This window comes from Aricia agestis, chromosome 3, assembly GCF_905147365.1.
Source record: "Aricia agestis chromosome 3, ilAriAges1.1, whole genome shotgun sequence".
NCBI lineage: Eukaryota > Metazoa > Arthropoda > Insecta > Lepidoptera > Lycaenidae > Aricia > Aricia agestis.
In genome coordinates, this window is record NC_056408.1 from 13720217 (window position 1) to 13732455 (window position 12239).

General features: G+C 33.7%; 1 protein-coding gene across 1 annotated transcript in view; it reads left to right on the top strand.

The window, feature by feature from the left end:
- LOC121725302 overlaps positions 1-8340 on the top strand; it is a 31620-nt gene extending 23280 nt beyond the window's left edge. The window contains exons 4-8 of the mRNA XM_042112191.1: positions 1343-1378; positions 6299-6393; positions 6873-6946; positions 7093-7192; positions 8037-8340. Coding sequence (XP_041968125.1) covers positions 1343-1378; positions 6299-6393; positions 6873-6946; positions 7093-7192; positions 8037-8060 — 329 coding nt within the window. The 3' untranslated portion in view covers positions 8061-8340. The remainder of the gene's footprint in view (positions 1-1342; positions 1379-6298; positions 6394-6872; positions 6947-7092; positions 7193-8036) is intronic.
- The last annotated feature ends 3899 nt before the right edge of the window (positions 8341-12239 follow it).

Below are 12239 nucleotides of genomic sequence, written 5' to 3' on the forward strand. Positions count from 1 at the left end.
CGAAAATGTTTTGAAATAAGGCACGTCCAAGAACATTGTAATTTGGTCGTCCTATAGACGCACAATTTACGTACGTACATTAATAATGGAGTGGAGACACAAGGCGATTGCGTTAGGGTTATGATCGGATCCATTACTGGCCACTCCCTGTAATGCAGCCTCCGATTATTTTATACAGGCGTTGACGTCAAAGGGTTAAGACTTGATCAATGAATAACGAATTATTAATTTGTAAGGATGGTGTTTTGTATCTACGAGGTGTCCTATCCGAAAGAGACGAACTTGTATGTTTATTATACAATGCCAAAAACGCCTCCGTGGTCTAGTGGTATAGAGCGCGGCTCTTGACTCGGAGGTCGTGGGTTCGATTCCCGCGTTGGAAACATGTTATTTCCAAGTTTGGTTAGGACAATGCCGGCTGATCACCTGATTGTCTGACAAGTAAGATGATCCATGCGTCGGATGGGCATGTAAAAAGTCGGTCCTGCGCCTGATCTCTCGCCAGTCGTGTCGGTTGTCCGTCCCACTGGGTTATGAGAGTAAAGGAATAGAGAGTGCTCTTGTGTACTGCGCACACACTTGGGCACTATAAAATTACTCCTGCGTAGCTGGCCTGGTTTCAATGAAACCGGCCACCATCACCGAAACCGGTGTGGGAGCTATTATACAATGTGTCCCGACACCCAGTGTCCGCGCCTTTAATGTTATGGAATATGGTATATTTTATCGATACATTGGCACTCAAATTTTCATTCACTGTCGTGACACATTGTGTAATAGGTACGATTATTGTTTTTGCTACTTCTCGCCGGAATAGTTCACGAATCAGTAGGTCAATGCAGGACATTCTCAAATCATTTATTCAAAATCTATTGGAAATAAATCATTTTTTAGATTTGACGTTGGCCACAAGCATTAATTTCATGGTTCTACCTCAATAGACAGTACGAATACTGCCAGGGAAAAGTAATCTAGCTAGATCTTATACCTGGAAAACCGCGCATTTTTAAACTATTACTAAAAGTTCCCTTTTACCCACAAAGGACTTACTGATTTTAGTTATGTTATTATACTTCAATCGGCTGTTTCTTCAATATATTTCGATATAATATCTACTATGTAGGATTTTCTAGATATCGGTTTATAAATATATCATATTTCTATTATTCGTAAGTGACGAATTAAATTTGTTTGCCTCTCGATTTGATGTTAATATTATAATATATTTTGTGCCTTAATTTTTAAGCCTTTTCTACTACTGCTATACCGCTAATAAAAGCAATTTATGAAACAATAATACTATTAGGTATATTATATTCATATGCAAACTTAAATTTTCCAGGATCCTGTTTAAGCTACGGACACTCATGTTGGGGAGGTAAGTCAATGTTTAACAATATTCATATTATTCCCCCACACTATAAAATTATTAATATATATATATATGTGTCTTTCTGTCTGTCTATCTATCTTTCTGTTACCTCTTCACGCCCAAACTAATAATCCGATTTTGCTAAAATGTTGTATGAAGAACTTTCAGTCCCGGGAAAGGAGCGGTACTCTTAAACCGGTAAATTAATATACTTAGATAAAATTAATTAGGATTCATTAAGATTAAAGATGCATGACCAAATAAGAAGGATATATTACGGAAAATATATTATGCACGACAAACGAAAAAGCGCAACGAAGTTGCAACCTAACATCTGTGGGGCTAAAATGGTCGCTTTGTAGAATCACGTTATGAATCATAATATGATTCATTTTTTTTAAATCGCAAAGTGCAAGTCTGCTTGCAATTCATATCTAGTAATTTGTACTAATTTGACATATTTTGTCAGTTTGACAGTTTTGACAATTCATTTGCTAAATTGATTGAGAGGAATTGCTAAATGTGTCCATTTTAGCCCCGCTGTTAATTAATACTACCATTATTCAATAAATAGCACAAGAAATTATGCATATTACTGAGCACTGTGCAGTAACATTAATGAAATATAAAAATAATTAATCTTAATTCATTATAATGGAGTAATTATATTTTGGCAAGTTTATAGTTTGTTTTTCCATTATTTTTTTTTTAGTCTAATTATTATCATTGTAAAATTATTTATATTTATGTTTCTGTAGATTATTGTTATTGTTAATTTTATATTCTGAATAGTGTACCTAATTATCTTAAAATCTATCATATTTAGATTTAACATATATTTGTAGATTATATAATATTAATTTTTCGCATTCATTATAATTATTTTTAATTTAAAAATAGTAGAGAAGTTAAATATGACCTGGCGTTTTTGTATTTTATCCATTTTATAGTCCTGCCAAGCCCGAAGGTATTTGATGAAAGTTTTAATTATTCTGCCCACCACTAATTAAATCATCCCTTATCTTCGCCTAAATATTACGAAGACATTTTATAGCATTATCTGTGCTGGTAATTAGGTGTCCCGAAAGTTCCACAGTGTAGATTTTAATTATTGGGGATTTAACATTAGCATTTGAGCATGGGCTCGGCTTGCACACGTTACGTACTTTTTGTTTTTGGGTACCGTACCCAAAGTGGGTTAATTTAAATTTTAAAAGATATAGATATAATAGAGTTGTCTTTATTAAATAGCTCTTTTAACGTATAAGACGTAGACTGAATGAATTATTTTAAGTGTGGTGTAAACATATTAATTGTTAATGTCTGGCAAAATTACTTTTTAGGGTTCCGTACTCAATGGGTAAAAACGGGACCCTATTACTTCTTCTTTGTTATCTGTCCGTCTGTCTGTCTGTCTCCAGGCTTGTATCTCAAGAATCGCTATAGCTAGACTTCTGAAATTTTCATAGATTGTGCATATCTGTTGCCGCTTTAACAACAAAAACTGAAAACAAAATAAAATTAATATTTAAGGGGGCTCCCATAGAAAAAACACAATTTTTAGCCTATTTACTCTGTATCGGTACGGAACCCTTCGTGCGCGAGTTCAACTCGTACTTGGCCGATTTTTTCGATCTCTATGAGCCTGCTACCAGTAATAAAACATTATCAAGTACTTAGAATAAATTACAATTATAATTTATAATACTAATCAATTTAAAATCATTGGCACATTTTGTCCTACTACAATAATTTTATCGTAGAAGGACACCAATTAGAATTCAGAAGACGATCAAAATAAATTCCTAACCTAAATTATAGTTAGGAACCTAAAATGTCACCTTTAATGAGTAGCATATCAAAGAGTGATTTATTTTCTTTAATATTAATCGACGCATAACCGACGCGTGTGAAATCAGTTGTTTTTTTACGACGAAATAAAAAAGATAATATGCCGCGTACTAGCTGGCAACTAAAGAATTTGTAGAAAAAAACATTAGGTACTTATATTCTTAATTCAAAAATCATCAAAAAATATATTTCGCGTACTTACTATCTGGAAATAAAATCGGCCAAGTGCGAGTTGGACTCGCGCACGAAGGGCTCCGTACCATTTTATAACAAAAATAGGGGGGAAAATGTTTTTTGTATGAAAACCCCCTTAATTATTAATTTTATTGAATTTTTATTATTAATTACTAAAGTTCAAATATAATTACTTAAGGATTTTGTTAATATTTCAAGTACCTGTTGCCATTATTGATTACGAACAAAAATGGCAAAAAAAATTAAGTTTGCTGTGTGAGAGCCCCCCTTAAATATTAATTTGATTTTGTTGTTGTAGCGGCAACATAGATACACAATCTGTAAAAATTTTAGGAGTCTAGCTAAAACGGTTATTGAGATACAGCCTGGAGACAGACTGACAGACGGACAGACAGACGGACGGACAGACATCGAAGTCTCAGTAATAGGGTCCCGTTTTTACCCTTTGGGTACAGAACCCTAAAAAAAGATAAAAAATAATTATATTTTTAATTCAAATAATTCCAAAGACAAATAAATGGGACTTTTCACCTGTGGACATGGCACATGGCACATAGCACGTGCAAATGAAGTGCTATCTATTGAGCTATCATTAATAACGGCTCGGTTGATCCGCAGGCAGCTCATTATCTTTGTTCCATCGCCGCCGTTTTATGGACTCAAACAATCTACTTTTAATTATACAGAGTTCAACTCTTTCCATTATATTTATGCTTCCTAGTTACTTATTAACTTTTTTTAACCCGATTGCGACGAAGGCAAAATAACTAAATATTTTGGTAGTCTTTATTGTATTTTACACATTAATTGTTTGTTATACATTTTTGGTACATTAATTTCGTAGTCGGGTTAATATTTTTACTCTTTTTTCCTTTAGTATTCTTTATATTTTCAGTAGAAAATTGTTACAGACGTGACGTACATTTATAAAATATACTTACAGTTTTATAAATGTGTGTGTTTTTTGAGCAAACCGTTATATTAATTATTAAATCTAATTAATAAAATATCTCGCGCTATTCTGTCCTTGGAAAAAACCTATCTGTAGCTCATACGTAGAGGAGGTACCACCAAAAATGTTATGTCTACTAATTAAACAAAAATCTGTTTAATAAACGACATTTTAATCCCATCATCCCAAAATGGCGTCAGTTTGAAGGTGATTAAACCCCTTACTCGCACGTTACCATACGCGGGGTGAATTTTATATTATTCCTCATAAATTAAATCCTGGATTGCGTTAAAAATATACATTGTTTCAGTAGGCGGAGATGTATGTTCCCGATTTTGAAAGACCAAAAACTGCATTCACAAGCTACTAAACATAAAGTTAATATACCTAGCGGACAGCAACAATCTCGAACTGTCAAACGAAACCAAAATTGGTTTTCATCTGTGTGAAAAATATGTGTACGTATACACTTACACAAGCATGATTGAACATGAATTCTATGAGATTAAATTGTCGACGTGCGGCACGTGCCGACTGGACGTCAAAAAAAGAGTACTGCTGTCATGTATCTTTTTACCACGCTGTGCTACTGATAGTGACATCTCTTTTGCTCAGGCCTTTGTTTCTCTATTCCGCTAGGTATATTAACTTTATGCTACTAAATCGACCAATAGAAGCGACTACGAAAGTGAACATTTCGCAATCTTGGTGGCAAACATGGCAAACCCTGCCAAAATACATACATTAGCATGGATTTTGACAGACAAACCGACAGAGACACTTTCGCATTTATAATATTAATTATAAATGCGAAAATGTCTCTGTCTCTTCACGCCCAAACCACTGAACCGATGTTACTGAAATTTTGCATGGAGATATTTTGAGACTTGAGTCCCTCGAAAGGACATAAGATGTTTTTTATCCCGGAAAAATGAACGGTTCTCGCGCGATAAACAAATTTTGACGCAACGGAGTTGCGTGCGTCATCTAGTTAGAGATAAATCTCTAATGCGGATATCATGAACCGTCTAAAGTATTATAATTTTAATAGTTTTAAATTTAATTTCAATAGCCATTCAAATTATGATAGACTGTCCTGTGTCCATCAGCGTGAGCGGCAAGTTTGTGATCTTCTTGTACAAATTGCGACAAAGATAGCATCGCCTCGTCACGTCGCAATCTGACCTTCACACTGTAAATCAGAACGACAAAATATGTAACAATGTTTTGTCTACCTAGAATCGGTATACCCTTAGGAGTCTCCTGGCCAGAATCCTACGTGTCAGTTTTAATAAAACCCGTGTCATAGATGTCTATTTTTATGTTTTTAATCCCCAAGGCACCATAATAACTAAATTGTACATCTAATTTTTTGAGCTTTTTTCAGGAGTTTATGTATACATTATCATTTAGCGCTTATAATTATTGGCTAATAACAAAAAATGAACCAGTAAAAACTCTGTCGAATGATCAAACTCCTAGGTAGTTTATAAAAATCTGCCAAGTGCGAGTTGGACTCGCGCACGAAGGAAGAAGAATAGGCAAAAATTATGTTTTTTATATGGGAGTCACCCTTAATTCCTTATTTTATTTTATTATTATTATTAATTATTAAAGCACACATATCAATAAAGGCTTTGTGAAAATTTCAAGTACAGTCTGCCAGTTGCAATTATTGATAACGAGCAAAAAAGGATAAAAAATTACATATGTTGTATCTCTATGGTTCCGGCCAAGCTTCTGTAGGAGGATCGCCAGAGGTCGAGAAAACTATTTCAGAAAAAAACAATCATCATCATTCATTCAGATCAGATCATTAATATACGAGAATTTTAACAAACAGATAATGGTCGGGTTAGTACAACGTACACATCGGTAACTGTACCTTTCTTCTCAGTCAAAACTAAGACAATATTGAAATGTTTCAGCTCACGGGAAAAGGTCCGGTACCGCGCCGTCGTCCGCCCCCGACTGGTACATCACCAGGATCCTGCGACGTATGGCAGCTCTCAATGAACTTCAGGTAAGGAACGTGTAAATAGAATAAGACAATAATTTAAAGTGTAATTCGTAGAATTTATAATGAAATAAATATTATTATGTCAGAAGGCTTAGCCTTCTTAAAGTGAAACTTCTAAAACCGTATGCACTATCAATTTGATATGGGTCTTGTTGGCAATTTTTTTTGATATATTGTAAGTAAGTGCATAGGATACAACTCAAAATAAGAATCCTACTATCGTCACCAACTTTTTTTATAGACTCATTTTAGAAAAGCTGAAAGTTTTACTGACATAATAATATTATGACGACTATAGAGGTAAGAACGACCATCAACTTTTATAAAATGGTGATCGCTGCCTCCATGGTGGACCTACGTTGTTAAGCCAGATTATGTAAATATGTCAGTTACTATTTCATAGCACGAGTATTTTAATGTATAATCGAAATCCGGCAAAATTTTTCAACTTTATACTAACGCCATCTATCGGAATTTTCCAGAACCGTCCTCGACAGAATGACGAAAGCGACATCTTGCGGGCGGAGCTGGAGCCAGAGTTTCCAGGCCGGCTTGTGTGAGTTGCTTTTATTTTACCTTTATCACACTAGATGGCAAATCAACTATCCTTTGTAAATATTTGCAGGTTTATAAAGTGTTTTAATTTGGAAAGCTTTGCCGGATTTACCTATTTTTACAACGTTTTCTTATTTTGAATTCCAGTGACGAGGAGGACAGCAACGCGCCAGTGATCCGGAGCGTCGACGCCAGACCCATGCTGGAAGACAGCGACATTCCCAAAATGAAAATCTGGCAAATCATGGTAAATTATTAGACATCTCGTAAGTCGCACATCACATTTAGATCGCTCGGCAAAACCTGCCTCATGCTTGCAATAACCAATACCGAGTCACTCTGATCTACCAATAGCTCAGCCCACCTACTGCAGCCTGTACCAGAGCTATAAATCGAACTCTGCGCATTTCATCGAGAGATTTTAACATGTTAAGCATCTTAAGCAAAATTTAAGCATATTACTAACCTTCAAATATATTACAGATCGATTGTATCTGAAAATAACAGATAGACTGTAGCATTTGTCATATAATAATAGTATTTTTAAAAGATAAAACCGACTAATTAGGAATAAAAATTCCCAATCTCAAAAACTACTGAACTGGTTTTGATGAAACATGCAGTATTCTCTAAGTTGAACAATACCTAGTATAACAGAAAAATAATCACTTAAATCGGACTTTTAGTTCCGGAGATATGCGTGCACAAACATAAATACATACATACACTTTTAAAATTTGGCACATTTGTTCAGAAGCTGCTATAGATTAACATTTACAAAAAACTGGACAGTTCTGGAAATAGTACATACATACGCGTCGAATTGATAACCTCCTTTTTTGAAGTCGGTTAAAAATAATTTCAACTCTAGGATAGGATACTAATAATAATCGAAGCTCTACTATGCAACGTTTTATATAGCCTTTGGCTAGTTGGGATATTATTTACAAGGGTCCTAAGCACAAAGTAGCTTTGATAACTAAAGCAACTAGCCCACATAATACTTTTCGTCATCCTTACCCTTTCTGAGTTCTTTCACCTGACTAGCTTCTGCCTCAAAGAGCAATAACAATTTTGTGTTTTGATTTCAGAAAGCAGCAGCGCAGAATGAATGAATGAACTAAGTAAATGAACTGACCGATCGTCTCACATCTCACATCACTCACAAACTACTTGTATGAGAGCAGAACCATACTATACATAGTATTATTGAGTGTATTTTATTGTATTGTATGTTCTGTATAATATTTTGTTTATTTTATCCTCAAAGTAGTAACAAATTTAAATGGATAGGTAACAGATTTCCTACGTAGCTTACCTGTCAATTCTCAGTATTGTATTCCCCCTCTAAATGTGGCCCAAACTATTTATAAATAACAGAATTTTAATTTTTGAATCACTGAATTGGTATATTCAAAATGAAGAAAAATATTGGAATAAAAAATGGCATTAAGAGTTAACAAAATAAAACTGTTGTAAAATTCATAATGATATCAATAATTTATCACAATTTATTATAATATTTTATTTGACAAAGTATAATTATTATTATTGGTATAAATTATAAGCAATGGTCGGGACGTTGCAGAATTATTGATACAGATAATATATAATATAAACGCAAACCAACCAATTTCTGGCACTACGGAAAATCCTTTTACTGGCCGGTTTTAATTGTTTTTTCGAATAAAGCCGATATTAGAGTGCCAAATATTGGGTGGTGGAACCCATGTTCTAAACGGTTCTACTCTCAAATGATTGCGGTCGTTAACAGTAGGGCTGGGCTACTCTTAACGATAGAAGATTGAGTAGAAGATTGCCAAATTACTTAAATTTCTAGAACGACTCTGCCTTTAAGTGCAATTTAAGAGGCATGTAACATCTGGGGAAAGGATTCATAAGCAGCTGTCTTACCTACGTCATTTAGTCAAGTCGAGTTATGTCAATGAGACGTAATCCGTCGCTTGTACTTCAGATAACTCGACCAAATTAAGTAGATCCGCCATTTGCCTAAAAATCAATTCCATTATATTATATGGATAATAACATTTGAGTAGTAGTCACAATAAACAGCATACAATGTAAAATCAAGTGTCATGTATAACGCGCTACCTATACTAGCCTTGAAGTTAATTCAAGTATTTACAACAAAATGAATGGCAGCATTATAGCCTGTGCCATTTAACAAACTTCAATAAGACTTGTTCTTGTTTTAATCATTACATTAACATAAATAAATAACAAACATTTAATAATATTGTAATTTGTGTTCTCCCTGCTACAGACCTCTACTTTTTACTACGTTTCGTCCCTAAAAATATTATTTTATATTAAAAATTTACTCGACTTAATTATAATTATATAATGTATAGTATATTAAGTTCTTTGATTTTTAAGAGTTGTTGAATTGTTACGCTGATTCAGAAATATTTAATAATATATTATTACAATATACTTTAAATATAATATTATGTTGTACCAGTATAAATTTATATAATAGCCCAAGCTTAGCTCAATATATCCAGGTTCCATGTGTTGTTTTATAATTAGTACTTAATTAAAAACAATATTTGTAAAATATAATACAAAAACATTCAACATTTACCGTCTATTAATAACCTTTCAAATCTATGCGTATTATAAAACTAAGTCGCTTTTTTCCCTCATGTCCCTTTGTTCCCTTTAATTTTTAAAAGTACACAACGGATTTTGATGCGGTTTTCTTTAATAGATAGAGTCTACAGAAAACTCCGCGATGGTGTATGTCTCTATCTCTTATGGATATCCTACGATAATATTTTTTTGTCATTTTCTTTTTACGACAAAATATAATGGCTAATTTTCGAAGCAATTTAAATATTATTTTATAATTTAAGCAATGTATTTAAGTAATTTAATTGGATGAACCAATTAAATTACTTAAATACATTGTTGATTTAATGTAGATCTATATGGCTCTTTACAGCATATGATTTAAATGAATATTTTCAAAGATATTAAAAATTGCAGGGTACCGACCAATGTGGGCCAAGGGTAGTAATATGAATAAAAGTCAAAATCGCTGAATCGATTTTAATCATTTTTTCAGTGGCTATATATTTTATACCCGATGCGAACCCGGGGCGGGTCGCTAGTGTTCTATAAATAGGACATAATATTATTGCAACGTTTTCACGCTAGAGGCAGCACCAGCATTGATATAGAAATCAAAAAAAATGTTCGCTGTTTGACTACATTTCTTTCAATATTCTAATATTATGACGTGTGCATTAGCGCCCTCTGCTCCAACCTATACGTAATATTCCGTATTGCGATCCGTTTAAATTCATATATTTTCAGACCCTGTCCAAGTTAAATTACTTTTTGAATCACATCGTTATGTATATGTCGCAGCCAACTGGTTTAAATAGCCGTTCAATCAAACAGCTAGCCCTTTGACTAAACAACGCCATTCAATCACACGTCTAGCGTTTTAATTAAATATTTAAGTCACTCAAAACGTTCAACACTACAGCTGATTCAAAAGCCGCCGTTTGATTGAATTAGTTCAGCGCTCACCACCGCGGCGTTTGGTGCGTTTTGTTTACAATATCGCGACAACTAACCGGTGTTTTGTGGTTGTATTACTTGTACTATTATCTATTCTGTGGTTGTATTAAGATATTTTTCGTAAATATACGTTACAAGTATTATTAAAGTGTCAGAAATTATGGGGGCACATACGAGTGAATCAAAATTTAAACTATTATTCGTGGAGAAATAACGGGATTATGAAATGCATCACCAAGGTATTTATTGCAATTGTGTTCATAATGAGTTAGAATACAATTAGTCTGCTTGTTATCATTACGCTTGTGTAATAATAGCACTAAACTTATGGTTATCTTAGTTAATTCAAATGGCTAAGCGTCATCTAGCTGTAGTGTTGAACGTCGAAGTCAAGAAGTCGGCTAAACGATGTATAGCCGTGTGATTGAATGGCGTTGTTCAGTCAAAGGTCTAGCTGTTTGATTGAATGGCTTTTTTAACCAGTCGACTGCGACATATACAAAAAAAGTTTTAAAGTACTTTGATGCTAGTCCGAAGATTACGCCACAGACCTTAAGAAATCCAGTTTGGGAACCTCTGGGCAATAGCTCATAAAAATGACTAGTAAAATGACTAGACTTACCTTAGTAAAGATATTTACGTCGTTTAGGTATGTATAACTCAAGGTCCACTTCTCCCATATTCTGACGTTTCCAAAGTGCCAAACAAAGACAACAGGCAACAACACATTACACAATACACAGACACACAACACAATCAGACCTTGTATAGGTACTCATGGTTTACAATATATTTTAGGGCAACGCCTTAAAGCTAAGAAATTAAAGTTCATTGTAAGTATTCATCATGTCTTTGTCTTTGAATTACCCATAGCATAACACGATTGGTCAACTTTTATAACACTGAATAATCAATCAAAAATACCTCTGTAAAAAAGGGATTCCTATTTTTAATTTAAGCTTCCAAAATTTGTACATAGATTAGTTCAAGCATACACTTTAATTTGCCCATAGCTTATTTGAAATGTATTTATGGTTTTTAAATTACGTGACAAAAACCATTTTGTCGCTTACGTCCTTTCCATTTTTGCTGTTCCATTGCTTGTTTTTTATGAATGCTCATAGAAAACAAGCAATCTAAAACATATCCAACACGGTTTTTTACTTTAACGCGGCGTCACATTAAGGACACACGTCATCGTCAAATAGTAGTAAAAAAAAATTGTCTATAACGTGACATGCGCTAGGACCTATAGTTCCCACACGTTCCCCATCGACGTAATAAGAATAATAGATAAAACCTAGGATATTAGTTTTATTAGTATTATTTCCATGAATATAATACCATCTCGTAAGCACTGCCGAGGTAAATGGAACGAGCGTGCATCGATGTCTAGTATAATCTAGATTAGCCGGAATATAATAAAAAATATTGCTAAATACTTACAAATATTTTTATACAAAGGAATACGAATATTCAGGAATATATTTTCTTTAAACATAAGCTTAGAGATATTTCAAAACTTACCAACACCAGGGACCCAAAGAAAAGTGGTCAAAATGTATGTTCCATATTTCATCTATATTCTAGATTATGTGAATTGTGATGAACATAATATGATATTATATTGTGCCTGACGCCTGTTTTAAAAAATGTGAAACTCGATGTATTTAAGGTTCACTCGGCGTAACTTGACGGTAGCGGTCATTCACTCACTGTCAAAAACTAGTCATTTTCTATACATA